At 41.7% G+C, this 16,584-nt stretch overlaps 1 protein-coding gene across 2 annotated transcripts in view; it reads left to right on the top strand.

The window, feature by feature from the left end:
- Positions 1-3,136: 3,136 nt before the first annotated feature.
- Positions 3,137-16,584, top strand: part of LOC144594526 (splicing factor U2AF 65 kDa subunit-like) — a 34,099-nt gene continuing 20,651 nt past the window's right edge. For both annotated transcript variants that reach the window (XM_078401187.1, XM_078401188.1), the window contains exons 1-4: positions 3,137-3,339; positions 12,524-12,713; positions 14,833-14,936; positions 15,066-15,217. In XM_078401187.1, coding sequence (XP_078257313.1) covers positions 3,291-3,339; positions 12,524-12,713; positions 14,833-14,936; positions 15,066-15,217 — 495 coding nt within the window. In that variant the 5' untranslated portion in view covers positions 3,137-3,290. The remainder of the gene's footprint in view (positions 3,340-12,523; positions 12,714-14,832; positions 14,937-15,065; positions 15,218-16,584) is intronic.

The following is a 16,584-nucleotide window of genomic DNA, read 5'->3' as shown; positions in this document are numbered from 1 at the left end:
CAGCAACTCTACCGCTGCGCCACCGTGCTGCCCCGAATAGAACACGGAGGGAAACCATTTGGCCCATTGTGTCTGTTTGTTTTTTTGGTAGAGGTATCTAATTAATCCCACCGCACGTTGTGTCCAATACACTGTCAATTCTTACCATTCAATTATCCTTTTTTAAAGGTTACTACTGAATCTGCTCTCGATTCCCTTTCAATACATTGCAAATCACAAATCCTTGCTGGTGTAAAAAATCATGTTAAAATCTGCCATCATTTCATGTTACTTGTTGCAAAAGAATTAAATCTGTGCATTTGATTTCTGACTTTTCTGCCACTTGAAAGAGATTATCCTTATTTACCCTATAATTATTTACCCTACCCAGTCCAAGACAAATACTGACCTCCCCACCATTGAAGGGATCTACAGTACATCCTGCCTCAAAAGCGTAGCCAGCATCATCAAGGACCCACACCACCCTAGTAACATTCTCATTTCACTCCTGCCATCAGGAAGACGTTTTGGGAGTCTGAAAACATTACCTCCAGGTTCAGGAACAGCTTCTTCCCAACAACCATCAGGCTGCTGAACACTACAAACACTGTCAACTTCAAACTATGAACTGTCCTGGTTGCACAAAGGACTTCAGGCTTTTGTATTGTTTCGCACTATATTGGTTTTTTAAAAATTTATTGATCATTTTTGTTGGTTATTATATTATATTGAATATACTGTGTTTACAAACCTGTTGTGGTGCTGCACGTAAGAATTTCATCGTTCTGCCATGGTATTCTGACAATTGAAAACTCTTTACATTTTCTTGACATTCAGAATTTTGTATATCTTTCTCAAACTTTCTCAAACAACTATGGTACCATATCTATGGAACCATTCTAGTATATTTCTCTTACACTCTCCAAACTGAATCAAACAAAAATACTCTAATTTAAGTCTAATCAGTGATTTATATGTTTAAGATAATTTACTTTTTCACAGTGTTTTCAGCAACTCAAATATCTCGAACTCAAATTTGAACTGACATCAAGTATCCTCGGAAAATTCAGAAACCTTGTGACTAATCCAGAACAGAAATGTTTGCTGCTCCCTTCCCATCCACTCCTCCTCAAACGTTTACATTTTTTTGGTGATTCCAGTGCCAATGGGAAGTACAATCCAAAAACGGGTCTGAATAAAGTTCAATTTTTGATGGAAGAGGATTCGGATGTTTATTCCCAATTCCTTTGCATGGGATACCGAAAAATCCTTTAAAATTTCACTCAAAAATGAAATGCTGCAAGGTTTCTCCAAATCTACAAGATGTCTGGATAGGCAGCCATGCCCTCCACCATACATGGTCACAGCCCTCATTCTTGTGTTCAGGGGGAAAAAATCAAGAATTTGAGAAAAGGGTGTGGCTAAATGTCAAAAAATGCACTGAAAAATCCCTCTCTAATCCTGTCCGACAATTGAAACCAGTCTAAATCACATGAACCAAGCATATCATAATATTTGTAGTTATGATAAAGATTTTTTTACCTGAAACATGACCCCTGTTTTTCTTTCCATAGTTGCTGCCTGACCTGCTGTGTATTTCCAACACTTTTTATTATTATTTATTTCACTCATATTGATCATAATAAACTAAATAACTATATAGCATTCCTGGTTTTGAAATTCTTAATAAAAGGTTGAATTTAAAGCTTATTGAAGTAGATCATTTTGTAACACCCTAAAATCATAAAATATCAATAAAACACAACAAATAACAACAAATAACAAAGTGCTGGCAGATGTCAGAAGGCTACACAGCATCTGTCGAGGGAAAAGGACAGATTGGGTTTCAGGTCAGGACCATTCTTCAGACTGAATGGTGTTTTGGACATGGAGACTGGTGCAATGTAAGGTGAAGACCAGGGGTACACTATCCTTGTGCTGTCTGGAGGGACGGGGATCGAGAGCAGAACTGCAGGAAATGGAGGAGACATGGGTGAAGATTTCATCTACAACTTCTAGGGACCCATGAAAATGCACATGGCACACCTTTGACTTGAAGAGAGTAAGAGGAATCTAAAGAACAGTTGTTAAGAGTGAGGACAGGTTCCATTGGCCAGAGAAGAGTGTTAGCTGAGGTGAACTGATAGATCATTATATTAAGAAATGAAGGGCACTGAGGCCTTCCAGATTGGGGAATGGAGATATAAAGGGACCCATGGTAAAGATGAGGCAGTTTGAGGGTCGTGGAATGTGGTTCTTGAGTGTGGAGAGTGGGTGAGGTAACCCTGATGTACATGGGTAGGAACGGCACAAGGGGGAAACAAGATAGAGCTGACGGTTGAAGGTTCCTTTCAATGTTTGATTAAAACTCGTGTCCGAGAGAGGGGGAGGGTGAGGCCGAGCCGGACGCGCAGGCCCCGGCAGTGCCTGAATGAGCATCAATGAGGCAAGTGTTTGGTGCCTCTCAGACTCCTTATTCCATTTTGCAAAATGCTAACCCTGCTCGTTACTTGATATTTGACCAGTTAGTTAACAATCGACTGCAAATTTATTATTTCACTTATCTGCAATCAGTTTCATAATAGTCAGATAAGTTCAGCGTGGAAAAAGGAGCCCGAAACAATGGGCCTGCAGCCACAGTCCTGTTTGTGAGTAGTATTATCAATAATGCACAATTATGAATAATACAGAAGTATCAATGGATTACAGGTACAATGGCAAGCTCCTTCATTGTCCTCATATAATACATAAACTGTTTTGTGTTAACTCTTTTTAAGACAACAAACGTTATCCATCTGGTTAAATGGTATATAAAAACAAAAACAATTGCAAATCCTCTAAACCTGGTAAAAATCTTTACAGCTCTCTAGGTGTAACCAAAACGATGGGATTTTCTGTGGAGTGTTGTCGTGGAGGGGAGATGTGAGGGGGAATAAGGGTTCAAATTTGGTGTGAATTTCGCCTTTGTTGCAGGTTTGACGGGAGCTGCGACGTTTGTCCCTCTGCGCGTTCACTTGCGCTTCAACCAACCGTGACTATCAGAATCCCGCCTTCGTGCCGCAGCGATTGGTGGAAAGCGGCGCCGCCCAGAGCTGCGCTGGTACCGGTTGGCCATCGTCGCTGTCACTCAGAAAGTAAAGTTAGGCTGAGGCGAGCGCAAGCCGGGAGCCGGTGGCGAGGCGGCCATTGCATTGTGTGAGGGAGGTGACGGGCTTTGGACGCTGCTTGTAACGGTGGATGAAGAGACCATCCGACACAAAGATAACGGGTTTTATTTCTAAATTAAGATACGTTGAAGTGAGAATAGGCAGATGTCAGATTTTGACGATTTTGAGAAACAGCTGTTGGAGAACCGGCAAGGTGAGAGGGTGGGCCCGAGAGACGAGGCGTTTTGTTTGGAGTTGTCCCTTTTAATTAGATGATGGTGTCGGGAAATGGCGGTTGAAGGTTCCTTTCAATGTTTGGTTAAAACTCGTGTCCGAGAGAGGGGGAGGGTGAGGCCGGGCGGGACGCGCAGGCCCTGGCAGTGCCTGAATGAGCATCAATGAGACAAGTGTTTGCTGTCTCTCAGACTCCTTATTCCATTTTGCAAAATCCTAACCCTGCTCGTTACTTGATATTTGGCCAATTAGTTAACAATCAACTGCAAATTTATTATTTCACTTATCTGCAATCAGTTTCATAATAGTGGGAGAAACGTTCAAAGTAAACTATCAGATTGTCCACAAATCATGATGGTTGGGCATTTGGCTCATCCGTTATTTCAAAATATGAGCTAGAGGCCCAGCAGTGTGTAGCAAAAGGAACTGCAGATGCTGGCTTCCAAACAAAAACAAAGTGCTGGAGTAACTTAGCGGGCCAGCAGCATCTATGGAGTAGTCACAGAAAGCTAGAGTAACTCAGCAGGACAGGCAGCATCTCTGGAGAGAAGGAATGGGTGACGTTTTGGGTCGAGACCCTTCTTCAGACTGATGGGGGTGGAAGAGAGGACAGGCAGGGCAAAGCCTGCCAAGTGATAAGTATATACACAAAGTACTGGAGTAACTCGGCAGTCTGAAGAAGGGTCTCGACCCGAAACGTCACCCATTCCTTCTCTCCCGAGATGCTGCCTGACCTGCTGAGTTACTCCAGCACTTTGTGAATAAATACCTTCGATTTGTACCAGCATCTGCAGTTATTTTCTTATACGATAAGTATATACAGGTGGAAGGTGGGGGTGATAGAAATAACTAACCAAGTGACACATGAAGTGGAAGACGGAAGAAAGAGTACAAGCAGGGTGTACAGCCAGATACATTGAGCTGGTTATGTGGCCAATGCTGGAATCAAGCATGCCATGGGGTCAGTTGGTGCTCAGGATCTGTAGTAATGAAAGGCACAAAATGTTGGGAGTAACTCAGCAGGACAGGCAGCATCTCTGGAGAGAAGGAATGGGTGATGTTTCAGGCCAAGACCCTTCTTCAGACTGATGTCAGGGGAGTGGGCAGTACAGACAAGGAAGTGTAAGGTGTGAAAACAGGACAAAGGGAATGAAGGTCAATGAAAATGTAGAATAGATCATTGTTAGTTGGGAGAAGGTAACAACAAAGCAAACTGAGATAAACTAGTCAGAGACAGTGAGACCGGTCGGAGAACTGGGAAGGGGGAGGGGATGGAGAGAGAGGGAAAGCAAGGGTTACTTGAAGTTAGAGAAGTAAATATGTTCATACTGCTGGAGTGTAACCCCATCTGTCGTGATGATATATTTTCAGCTCCATTTAAACATCTCAAGATTCACTGGAAAATGTATTAAACTACTGTGCAATATGTTTTAAGAAAATTAGATTAAAAAATGGTTACATATGAAATAGGAGTGACATCCAATAGTCTGGAATATCTGTCTGGCACTTCATCCTGAGGGTTGCTGTATTATTGGAGTTTTCCTGTAGTTTGCAACAAAATTAGATTTAGGCTCATTGTCACTTGTACATGGCTGTTCTCCACCACATCTCACAAAATACTGCTGACTGCTACATTAGGGCAGACACCCAAATTCCAGGGGGAAAACACACTTCACTGACTACAATCAGTCCACAGGAACGAAGAATTTACCACTTTGCAAACTTTCTAAATTTTAGGCATTCATAAAGAAATTTGTCCCGCTTGTGTCACTGCAGAGACCTCTTTGGTAATCAAGATTCATAGAACAGTACAGCACAAGAGCAGACCCTTCAGCCCACAATGTATGTGCCAAACATGGTGCCAAGACCATCACACAACCCATATCCCTCCATTACCTGCATATTCGCATACAAAAGTCTTTTAGATGCCACTAATGTATCTGCTTAAACCACCACCCTCTTCAGCATGTTCCACTCACCACCCTTTGTTAAAAACTTGCCCTGCACATCTCTTTTAAACTATGCCCTCTAGTATTTGATTTTTTCATCCTGGGAAAAAGATTCTGACTACCTTATCTATGCCTCTTATAATTTTATACACTTCTATCAGATCTCCCAGCAACCTCTTCCAGACAAAACAATCCAAGTCTGTCCAACCTCTCTCTGAAGCTAATACCCCTTAATCCAAACATCATTTTGTAAACCTCCTCTGCATCCTTTCCAAAGCTTTCACATCCTTACTGTAATGGGCCGTCAAGAAGTGCATGCAATATTCCAAATGTGGCCTAACTTATGAATCCTTAAATATAGTCAAGCCAAACTCGTACAATAGGTGAAGCAAAGAAAAAGATAAGAGCGCAATATATTGTTGGCATCTTTGTCGCTCAACAGTTTCAGAGACAGTCCAATGTCCAATGAGATATAGGAGAATTGGACTGTGCCCTAGTTTATGAAAGGATTGTTCAGAAGCCTGTTAAGAGGTAAAGATTAACCTTTTTTATGTATTTTAGAAATTTCAAGGTTTAAACGCCACATGCTTTCTACAGCTAAATTCTTGGTCAAAAACATTCAACTGTCCCTCCACAATCTCAATAATATTTGGGAGAGAGTGGTCTCAGTTTCAACAATCTGGGGAAGTCTGTTTTGAATCACCCATGATCTCGCACATTATGTTTTGATGTTTTGAATTCTCCAACGCTGTTTCATTGTTAATAGTTTTGGTGTTTGAATCCAAGCCACTCATAATTTGCATTCTTAATTGGAAGAACAAAATGGCGTAACTCCAAGTTTGTTGCTGATGCATAACTAAGTGGAATTGAGTAAGGAGGAAGATGCAAAGATAATTCAACGGAGCGCTGACAATTTGAGTGGGCAAGAACACTACAAAAATATAATGTGGAAAAAGGTGAAGTTATTCATTTTGGTGCACAAAGCAAAAAAAAAGTTTTATTTGTATTATGAGAGATTAGGTAACATTGATGTTCAAAAGCTCCAGTGTGCCCTTGTACACCAGTCACTGAAACCCAAATGGGCAGGAGCTGGAAGGAATTTGGAAAGCAAAAGATTCAATGGCCTTAATTACAAGCTTTGAATAAAGGACTGAATCTCTTACTGCAATTGTATAGGGTTTTGGTAAGAATGCACCTGGAGTATAATGTACATCTTTGGGGCCTCCGTTTAAAAAAGGATATACTTGCAATAGAGACAGTGTAGACTATGAACAATAGCTTTGCCAGGTGAGGGGAGATCAAATAGGCTACAGATCTGTACTTACCAAAGCCTTGAAAAATTAGTGATCATAGAGTCAGCACCGAAACAGGGTCTTCACCCCAACTCATCCATGCCATCCAAGATGCCTCATCTAAGTTAGTCCCATTTACTGATATTTGCCTCACACACTTCAAAATCTTTCCTATCCATGTACTTGTCCAAATATCTTTAAAATGTTATTACTGCACTTGCCTCAACTATTTCCTCCGGCAGCTCATTCCATATATCCACCACCCTCTGAGTAGAAAAGGTTGCCCCTCGGATTCCTATTAAATATGTTTTCTCTCGCTTTAAAACCAATACCCTGTAGTTCTTGAGGGTATTGTTCCCAGTTTCCTGAGAAACAAGACTGCGCATTCACCCTCTTATTTCCTTCTTCATTTTATGCACCTCTATCACATCACCCCACAGCCGTCTGCGGTCCAAGGATTAAAGTCCTAGACTTTCCAATCTCTCCCTGTAGCTGAGGCTCTCCAGTCATACCAAGATCCTCATAAATCTTTCCTGCTCCCTTTCCAGCTTAATGGCATCTTTCCTATAGTAGGGTGACCAAATCTGAACACAATAATCCAAATGCGGCCTCACCTACATCTTGTGCAGGGATTTGAGTAAAGAAGTTGGGATGTTAACATAGCATCCCAACTTCTTTACTCAAATCCCTGAGAGATGATGTCATTGAAACTGTCAAAAATTTACAGATCTTGACAGGATAGAACCATAGAAAATAGGTGCAGGAGTAGGCCAGCACCAGCATTCAATATGATCCTGTTCCTGCCTTTTCCCCATATCCTTTGATTCCTTTAGCCCTAAGTGTTAAATCTAACTCTCTCTTGAAAACATCCAGTTAAATGTCCTCCACTGCTTTCTGTGGCAGAGAATTCCACAGATTTACAACTCTCTGGGTAAAGAAGGTTTTCCTCATGTCCTAAATGGCCTGCCCCTTATTCTTAAACTGTGACCCCTGGTTCTGGACTCCCCCAACATTGGGAACATTTTTCCCACATCCAACCTGTCCAATCTTTAGTTTAGAGATACAGCGCAGAAACAGGCCCTTTTGGCCCACCGGTCTGCGCCGACCAGCGATCCCCACACATTAACACTATCCTATACCTATTGGAGACAGTTTTTACATTTACCAAGCCTATTAACCTACATTTATATATATATATATTCCTTTATTCGTCCCACACCGGGGAAATACCAGTACGCCTTTGGATTGTGGGAGGAAACTGAAGATTTTGGAGAAAACCCACGCAGGTCACGGGGAGAACGTACAAACTCCTCACAAACAGCACCTGTAATCGGGTTCGAACCCGGGTCTCCGGCGCTACATTCGCTGTAACGCTGTAAGGCAGCAACTCTTCAAATCCTTTAAGAATTTTGTATGTTTCTATGATACCCTCTGATCCTTCTAAATTTCAGTGAATACAAGCCCAATCAACCCATTCTTTCATCATATGTCAGTCCCGCCATCCTGGGAATTAATCTGGTGAACCTACGCTGCACTCCCTCAATAGCAATAATGTCCTTCCTCAATTTAGGAGACCAAAACTGCACACAATACTCCAGGTGCCGTCTCACCGGGGCCCTGTACAACTGCAGTAGGACCTCCTTGCTCCTAAACTCAAATCCTCTCGCAATGAAGGCCAACATTCCATAAGCTTTCTTCACTTCCTGATATACCAGCATGCTTACTTTCAGTGACTGATGTACAAGGACACCCGAGTCTCATTGCACCTCCCCTTTTCCTAATCTGCCTTCCTGTTCTTGCCACCAAAGTGGATAACCTCACATTTATCCACATTATACTGCATCTGCCCACTCACCCAACCTCATAGCATCCTCGCTGCTCACAATGCCACCCAGCTTTGGGTCATCTGCAAACTTGGAGATGTTACATTTAATTCCCTTGTCTAAATCGTTACTATATATATTGTAAATAACTGGGGTCCCAGCACTGAGCCTTGTGACACCCCACTAGTCACTAGGATGCAGGGAGGTGGTTTTTCCCTGGCCAAGGAGTTGGGATTCGGGGTTCTTTTTCAGTATGAGGCTGTGACCATTTTAGACCGGGGGTGAGAAATTTCTTCACATAGAGCGTAGTGAGTCTTTGGAATTCTCCACGCTGGAACATTGTGGAGGCTATCCTTTGAGATTATTCAAAAATTGAGAGAGATAAATTTCTGGATATTAAGGTAGCTGAGAATTTGGAAAGTTGCGCAGGAAAATTGAGCTGAAGTGGATGATCAACAACAATCCTGCAGAAAGGCGGAGCAAAACTCAAAAGACTAAATGGTTTACTTCTGCAAATTCTTTTCAAATTGTTATAATAAACCATGTATGGTCCTTTTCTAATCCAAGTAAAATCCAGGTAAACTTGTGTTACTCTGCCCAAGACCAGTCTACCGTTTCTGAGCCACAGACGCACAGACGTACAGGTATGTAGGTTAATTGGCTGGGTAAATGTAAAAATTGTCCCTAGTGGGTGTAGGATAGTGTTAATGTGCGGGGATCGCTGGGCGGCACGGACTTGGAGGGCCGAAAAGGCCTGTTTCCGGCTGTATATATATATGATATATGATAATTGCAGGTGTTCATTTACAAAAAAGGACACCGTGCTTGAGTAACCCAGTGGGTCAGACAACATCTTTTAGGAAGGAGATGACGAGAAATTTCTTTAGTCAGAGGGTGGTGAATCTGCGGCATTCTCTGCCACAGAAGGCTTAAGAGGCCAAGTTAGTGAATATTTTTAAGGCAGAGGTAGATAGATTTTTGATTAGTACAGGTTTCAGAAGTTATGGGGAGAATGGGGTTAGGAGGGAGAGATAGATCAACCATGATTGAATGGTGGAATAGACTTGATGGGCTGAACGGCCTAATTCTACTCCTATAACTTATGACATCTCTGGAGAACATAGATAGATGACTTTACGGGTTAGGACCCTTCTTTGTACTAATTATATTAGGGGGGTAGGAAGCGGGAAGAGAGGTGGGGGAACCTGGTAGGTGATAGGTGGATAAAGATGAGGGAGGTTTTGAATGACAAATGATTGGCTTCATATTTCACACGTCGTCTTATCTCATACCTTATTGTCTTTTCATCTCTGGCTTTTTTCCAACGATCTACCAATCAAAACACCCCTTATCTGTATCCACCTATCACGCCGTTGTGTTTGGCTGCCTGTCGTCGCTCACCTAGAGATCCTACTGTATGTTTCTTTTTTTTTTCCTTCGTACCTAATCAGATGTACAGCACTTTGGTCAACGTGGGTTGTTTTTAAATGTGTTATACAAATAAAATTGACTTGACTTGACTTGAAATAAAGCAAATGCAGATGCTGGTTTACACCAAAGATATAGACAAAATGCTGGAGTAATTCAGTGGGTCAAGCTGAGAAAATGGATAGTGACATTTTGGGTTGGGACCCTTCGTCAAATTGATTGTAGTGGGGCAAAAAGCTGGAAGTGATGAAGACAACGGGACAATTTGGGACTGGCAACAGATGACTTCAGGCAAGGAGGTTCCCTGATAAGCTCATTGTTGGCGAGGGACAGTGTGAGCCCAAGAGGGATACATAGTTGTGTACTGTGGAACAAGTTAACTAACTTTTAGTGGGGGTTGGGGCAGCGCAAGAGCTGGGATGAGGGAGGTTTTGTAACGGATACCTAAAATTGGAGAATTCAACTTGCAGACCATCAGGTTGTAGGCTATCCAAGCAAAATGGCAGGTGCTGTTCCTCCGATTTGCGTGTGGCCTCAGCTGTACTGCAAATTAGTTCTCATCTGGTGTAACATACTTTGAACCAATTTAAATTGCATTTTCTCACGGTCAGCGTCACCATTTGATTAGATGTCTCATTGTCATACAGCCTGAATAGTGGGAGTAAAGTGTCAATGTAGGTTTTATGCCTTTCTCAACATCCTGTTTCGATATTCAGTGTTATTTCATTAATCATATTTTCAGAGAGTTGTGATTCTCTTCCAAATAGCATCACAACATTTGAGTCCTAAGTAGACGGGTGTGATCCTCACCTGAAGATTGTCTAGACACTGTTAGTGACATTTTGGAAGGGTCTCGACCAGAAACGTCACCCATTCCTTCTCTCCAGAGATGCTGCCTGTCCCGCTGAGTTACTCCAGCATTTTGTGTGTGCAATAGATCTACCTTGGTTTATTGCTTGGATTCGGTAATCATAAGTGATAGTTTGGTCCAATAATTTGGGGTTTATGCAATAATATACAAAAATAGCACATGTCCTTGTCCCACAAAAAAATAGATTGAATGCTATTGAACTAAATGCTCCTCCATTAATCTACCAGCAAAGTACTGGAAGATCTCAACGGCACTGCTGTCGGGTGGTACTTAATCGTCAATAACATGTTCACTAATGTAATTTTGGATTCTGCCAAGGGAATATCACAGCCTTGATCCAAATGTTGAATTCCAGAGAAGAAAATCACTGTCTTGACTATCGGGGAAATACTTTCAGCTGCCCAGGGGCAGCACAGTGGCGCAGACACCCAGGTTCAATCCTGACTACGGGTGCTGTCTGTATGGAGTTGGTATGTTCTCCCTGTGACCACTTGGGGTTTCTCCGGTTTCCTCCCACATTTCAAAGACATGCAGGTTTTGTAGATTAATTGGCTTCTGTAAATTGTCCCTAACGGGAAGGATAGAACTAGTGTTGGGGTGATTGTTGGTTGGTGGCGACTAGATGGGCCGAATGCCTGTTTCCATGCTGTATTTCTAAACTAAAATGCACCACTAAGTGTGACTGAAGGACTTACTGAAGTCAGTGGGAATAGAGTACAATCCCTCTGTTAGCTGGAGTTTTTGGTCACATAAAGGAAAATCTTGATAAATCAGCATGCCTCAAAGAAAAAGATCCCAAATTGCTAAAAGATATGTGAGGAAATTGTAGAGTCTCTGACGTGTATTCTTTTCAATCTTTCCTGGCCAAAGGAATAATGCCAGAGGTTTAGAGGACTGCTGGTGTTGTATTATGGCGTGTCCTTTGTCTCTCCAATTTTTAAAGGTTAGCACAGCCAATTCAACTTCAGTGTTGACGAAAACCAGTGCAATTAATTTTGATAAACAATATATGCCTTCATTTAAAAAGGCACTGATTAACCAAAGATACTCCGCATGGATTTAATGGAATGACCTGACTGAATTTTTGCGGCAATAACAATAGCCAATTAAGGGATGTTGGAGGTCTGTCTCTGTTTCCTCAACATGGAAAGCCTCTATCAAGTTGTATTGTGCAGGTTCATTGCGATTCCTATTCCTTCACTGGCAATCTACAGTACAACTCTGAACTTCTTATCATGTCCACAACATGCTAGATATTATGTTTCAGCCAAAACTGAACACAACTCATAGCAATATGATTGTTCTCTGCGAGGTCCTCAACTTTGTATTCGTGCTCCAATAGAGGAAATCTCAATAGGTGCTCCATAGTTTCCGGTTCAGTGCCACATATGCAAATGACGTCTCCATGTCAATATAACCCCACTTCTTGAGAGTCGTTTTACAACGACCAGTACCAGCTCACAGTCTGTTGAGGCATTTCCATTCAGCCCAGCTTGATTCGGCACCAGGAGGAAGTTCTTCTTTGGCACTTATGGACCTGGATGTTGTTGATGGGAGATTGGCTAGTCTCACTTCCCACAATGCAACTCTAACTCTGATTATCAGGCACATTGGGATTTAGAGAATTTTCACCCCTCATTCGGAAGTTTTGAGTCGTGAACTCTCCAGTGGAACAAACAAAATGACAAAATTTGGTTTCATTTTGTGAGCTAATGTTAATTTCCATTCTGCAAAAGTATTTCCCAATTATAATTAGCGTTTCATTGAATAATATCTGAATGCCCCACGTTGCTTTTTCTAGAACGCGAAAGGGAGCGTCACAAGAAGAAGAGTCGAAGCGTTTCCAGAAGTAAAAGTCGGGATAATAAAAAACGGAGAAGTCGAAGCAAAGATAAACGCAGCCGCAGTCGAGACAAAAGAAGTAAAAGTCGAGGAGGGAGAAGTCGAAGCAAAGATAAGCGAAGCACTTCACAAGAACGAAAGCGACACAGGTAATTTAAAAAAAAATCTGAAACATTTGCACGCTAAGAGTGTTAATACAGAATCTTTACAAAGAACGTGTGTTCCCACAAACAGAATAAGAGATTTTCGTATTGCCATCAGATGTCCCACTGCTGCATGAAAGTGTGCTGGAAGTGATTTGGCTGCAGAGACCAGTATGAAATTAAAATATGTTCACCAATAAACTATACTTGATTTATTTTCTACCTGTGAGGTAGTTTTCTAGTGAATAAAACTCACTGCAACATGCTGCAGATAATCCTTTAGACTTTAGAGCTACAGTGTGGAAACAGGCCCTTTGGTCCTCTGAGTCTGTGCCATAATGCAGTAATCGCCCCATATAGTAGCACTATCTTACACGTTAGAGATAATTTATAACTTTTACCAAAGCCACTGAACCTAAAAACCTGTGTCTTTGGAGTGTGGGTTAAAAACAAAAGTACCCAGAGCAAACCCACGCGGTCACAGGGAGAATGTACAAGCTCTGGGACAGATAGCACTCGTAGTCTCGGGTCTCTGGCGATGTAAGGCAGCCACTATACCGCTGTGCCACTGTACCTGCGCCATTAAACTAAAACTGTCTGTGCTTGTCACTCAGTGCCGGCACAGAGTGTTTTTTGTGTAGTTTCCAGTTACGCTCACACCTTTAATTCCACTCAATTGAGTATAATTTCAGGAAACTAGGTGTCTGATCGATGATTATCTGCCCCTTCCCTAATATGTAGTTATGACTTTCAACATCTCGGATCACAATAACCGTCGTCATCCTTCTGGGGGACTAGCTCAGAAAAGATTGAATATTATTGGGCAATTTCATTGGTCTGTCACAACAAGCTTGACAATTTCAGTGAAAGCATTGTTCATATTCTATCTTCAAGATTAAAATCCACAGAATTTTACAGCACCATGGGGAAACATTTCAACCCACCTTGATTGCTTTACAGCAGTATCTAATTCCACTACTTTGCCTTATTTCATGTTTATTTCTGGGGACAATAACAGCATCCCACAGTTTAATGGTTCCAATTACATAGTAGGTTACAAATTCTGATAAATTGGGAGGCTTTCTGTCACATCTGTGAGCCCTCCAGCAGGTTTTGACTCTTCAATTAACACTGCAAACCTTTGATAAAATATAATGCATTGGTCCATGAGCAATAGATATATTGTCACGCAATTTAGAGTAGATACCTCTAGGCCCTATATCTAGCAAGGCAATAATCTTCTAATTGCAGCAACATGACAGATAACGCCCAGACATTTTTGGTGAATCCAAATGTGATAATGTATTCTAAGACAAGGTTGAGTTGCGTGATGCTGCTAACAGATTATCCAGTTAAGTGCTTTTTCAATTTCATGAAGCAGTTGCCACATTGTTCTTGCTGGTACTTACGGACAGGAGGCCTTTTCTGAAATAGATACAAGTGACTGTAAACGAGCTGCCGATGACTGCAGTGATTGGAGTCATTTGCTGTTTTGAGTCTGATCCTGTCTTTAGCCACCCTTTGGAATGACTGAGGAGAAGCTAGGAGCTGTAAACCAAGGAATTATGGTTGTGAATGCAAAAGCACTTTTGCGAAATTAAGATAACTGATACAATTCTCAGATTGCAGCAAAGCTTCCCAATCTGAAGGACTCTGGTCAAGGTACTGGAAAGCAGGGCTGTGGAGTTAATATCCAAAACACTCCGACTCCAGCAGCACCAAATTTTCTCCGACTCCGACTCCACTGCCCAAAGTTTGGAAATTTTAACGTTTTTAGCTGTATCTACGACTTAAATTCATTCCCTAAAGATACTTGGAAAAAGAGTGTGTGATAGTAAATATAGGTGAGTTTACATTATTTGATTGGAAAGTACCAAATACCCGATTCTGTCAACCTAAATCTGTAGATTTTGTGACTTTTAATTCTTGGGGAGGTTTTTGTACATTCCTATCCTAATTGTAAGGTTATTTGAGCTCTTATTGAACAAAATATGCTTTTTTTTCCAATTTGTAGTCTACAGAATATACATGATATTACAAATGAATGATTGGTGTGTGGTATAACCTCTGATATAGGTACCACACATTTCTCTGAGAACGAATTCTGTTTGTTTTGTCATTATAGTCGGTCTCCTCGTCGTTCTCGGAGAAAGAAGCCCTATAGATACTGGGATGTTCCTCCGCCGGGTTTTGAGCACATTACTCCAATGCAGTACAAGGCAATGCAAGGTAAATTCTTCCAGTTTTTATTATGTCTGGTTTAATGAGAACTAGTTCCAGACCATTACCTGATGCACTCAGACTACATCCATATTGTACTAAGAAAAATAATCTGCCTCTACCTTTGTTTTTCTTTAGCTGCGGGACAGATCCCAGCCACAGCATTGTTGGCAACCACTACAGTTGGTGGTGTGACGATCACACCCACGCAAGTTCCAATCATTGGCAGTCAGATGACCAGGCAAGCTAGGCGACTCTATGTCGGCAACATCCCCTTTGGTGTCACGGAGGCAAGTGCAAATGTTCTAAATGTGCTAATATCTTTTGGTTTATAATGTAGCAGTCAAATATTCTACCCGTGTGTTTGCTAGACACTTCTCTGATTTCATTCTCATTTAACTGAATTGGACTATGGAATTTAAAGGTTGCGAATACCAGTGATTGGAAAAAGGCAAGGATGCATTGTGGCTTCTTTCACGTTTAAGTTGAATCTAAGGACCACAAAACTATTAGGGGACGAAATAATTTTATTTATTGGAATTTATTGTGACTTTGGGATGTTCCAAAGTGCTGTATAGTCAATGAGTGCTTCTGATGTGTATTGGCTATTGAAACTCAAGACATTAAGTAGCCAATTTGTGCACAGTAAGCTTTTGCAATCAGAAACCTGATCAGAGAATCAAATTTATCATGGTGACCATTCTGTATGTGTGACTAGAACATCAAACAGTACATCACAGAAACAGGCAGTTCGGCCCACAATGTCTGTGCCAAACATGATGCCAATTTAAACTAATCCTGCCTGCATGTAATCTATATCCTTTCATTCCCTGCCTGTCTGGATGACTATTGCATACCTTGGCAAGGTATGCAAGCAAAGAATTCTGCTGTGACTTGTCACATGTGACAAAGCATTAATTAATTCTGCTCATGTGAGTGTCTAAAAATGCCTCAAACATTGCTTTTGTGTCTGCTTCTACCAACTACCCTGGCAGCTTTTCCTTGACCTCTGACTGCTCGCTCTCCCATTTCTATGCCCACTCAGAGACGTCCATGAACCTGGCACCCGGAGAGCAACACACCATCTGGAAGTCTTGCTTGTGGCAACAGAAATGCCTGCCTGACGCCTTGACTATTGAGTCCCCTATCAAGATTGCTAGCTTAGTCTTTGACCCACCCAACTGAGCAACCGAGCCAGTTGAGATGGTCGCTACTGACCTGGTTGCTGTTGTCACTTTTTCCTGAGACATCTTTTCTTTCTACATTTCCCCCCCCCACAAAAAAAGACCATAGGCTCCAAAACAGTATTACTTGTTTGAAAGGGGAGCAGCCACAAAGATTCCTATAGCACCTGGCAGTCATCCATCTCTCTGTCTAAATTGTAATGTGATTACCTCTGAAACTCTTATCTATAACACTCACTGCCTCCTGTATGCTCATTAAGTCCAACTACTGCTGCAAACAATTCATGCGATCTGAGAAGAGCTGCAGTTGAACACTTCCCGCAGACGGAGTCATCAGAGACATTAGACTCGTCTCCCAGCATACCGCTCCTCAAACTGCCATGCCTGCCCCATTAGGAACTCATGAATAAAGGAAGAGGAAAGTCTTAACTTGCCAGGAAATGGAAATGCTTTAGTTGTTCTATTTCTGAGCT

The sequence above is a fragment of the Rhinoraja longicauda genome, chromosome 6 (assembly GCF_053455715.1).
Source record: "Rhinoraja longicauda isolate Sanriku21f chromosome 6, sRhiLon1.1, whole genome shotgun sequence".
NCBI lineage: Eukaryota > Metazoa > Chordata > Chondrichthyes > Rajiformes > Arhynchobatidae > Rhinoraja > Rhinoraja longicauda.
This window is presented reverse-complemented; position numbering and strand designations above follow the sequence as displayed.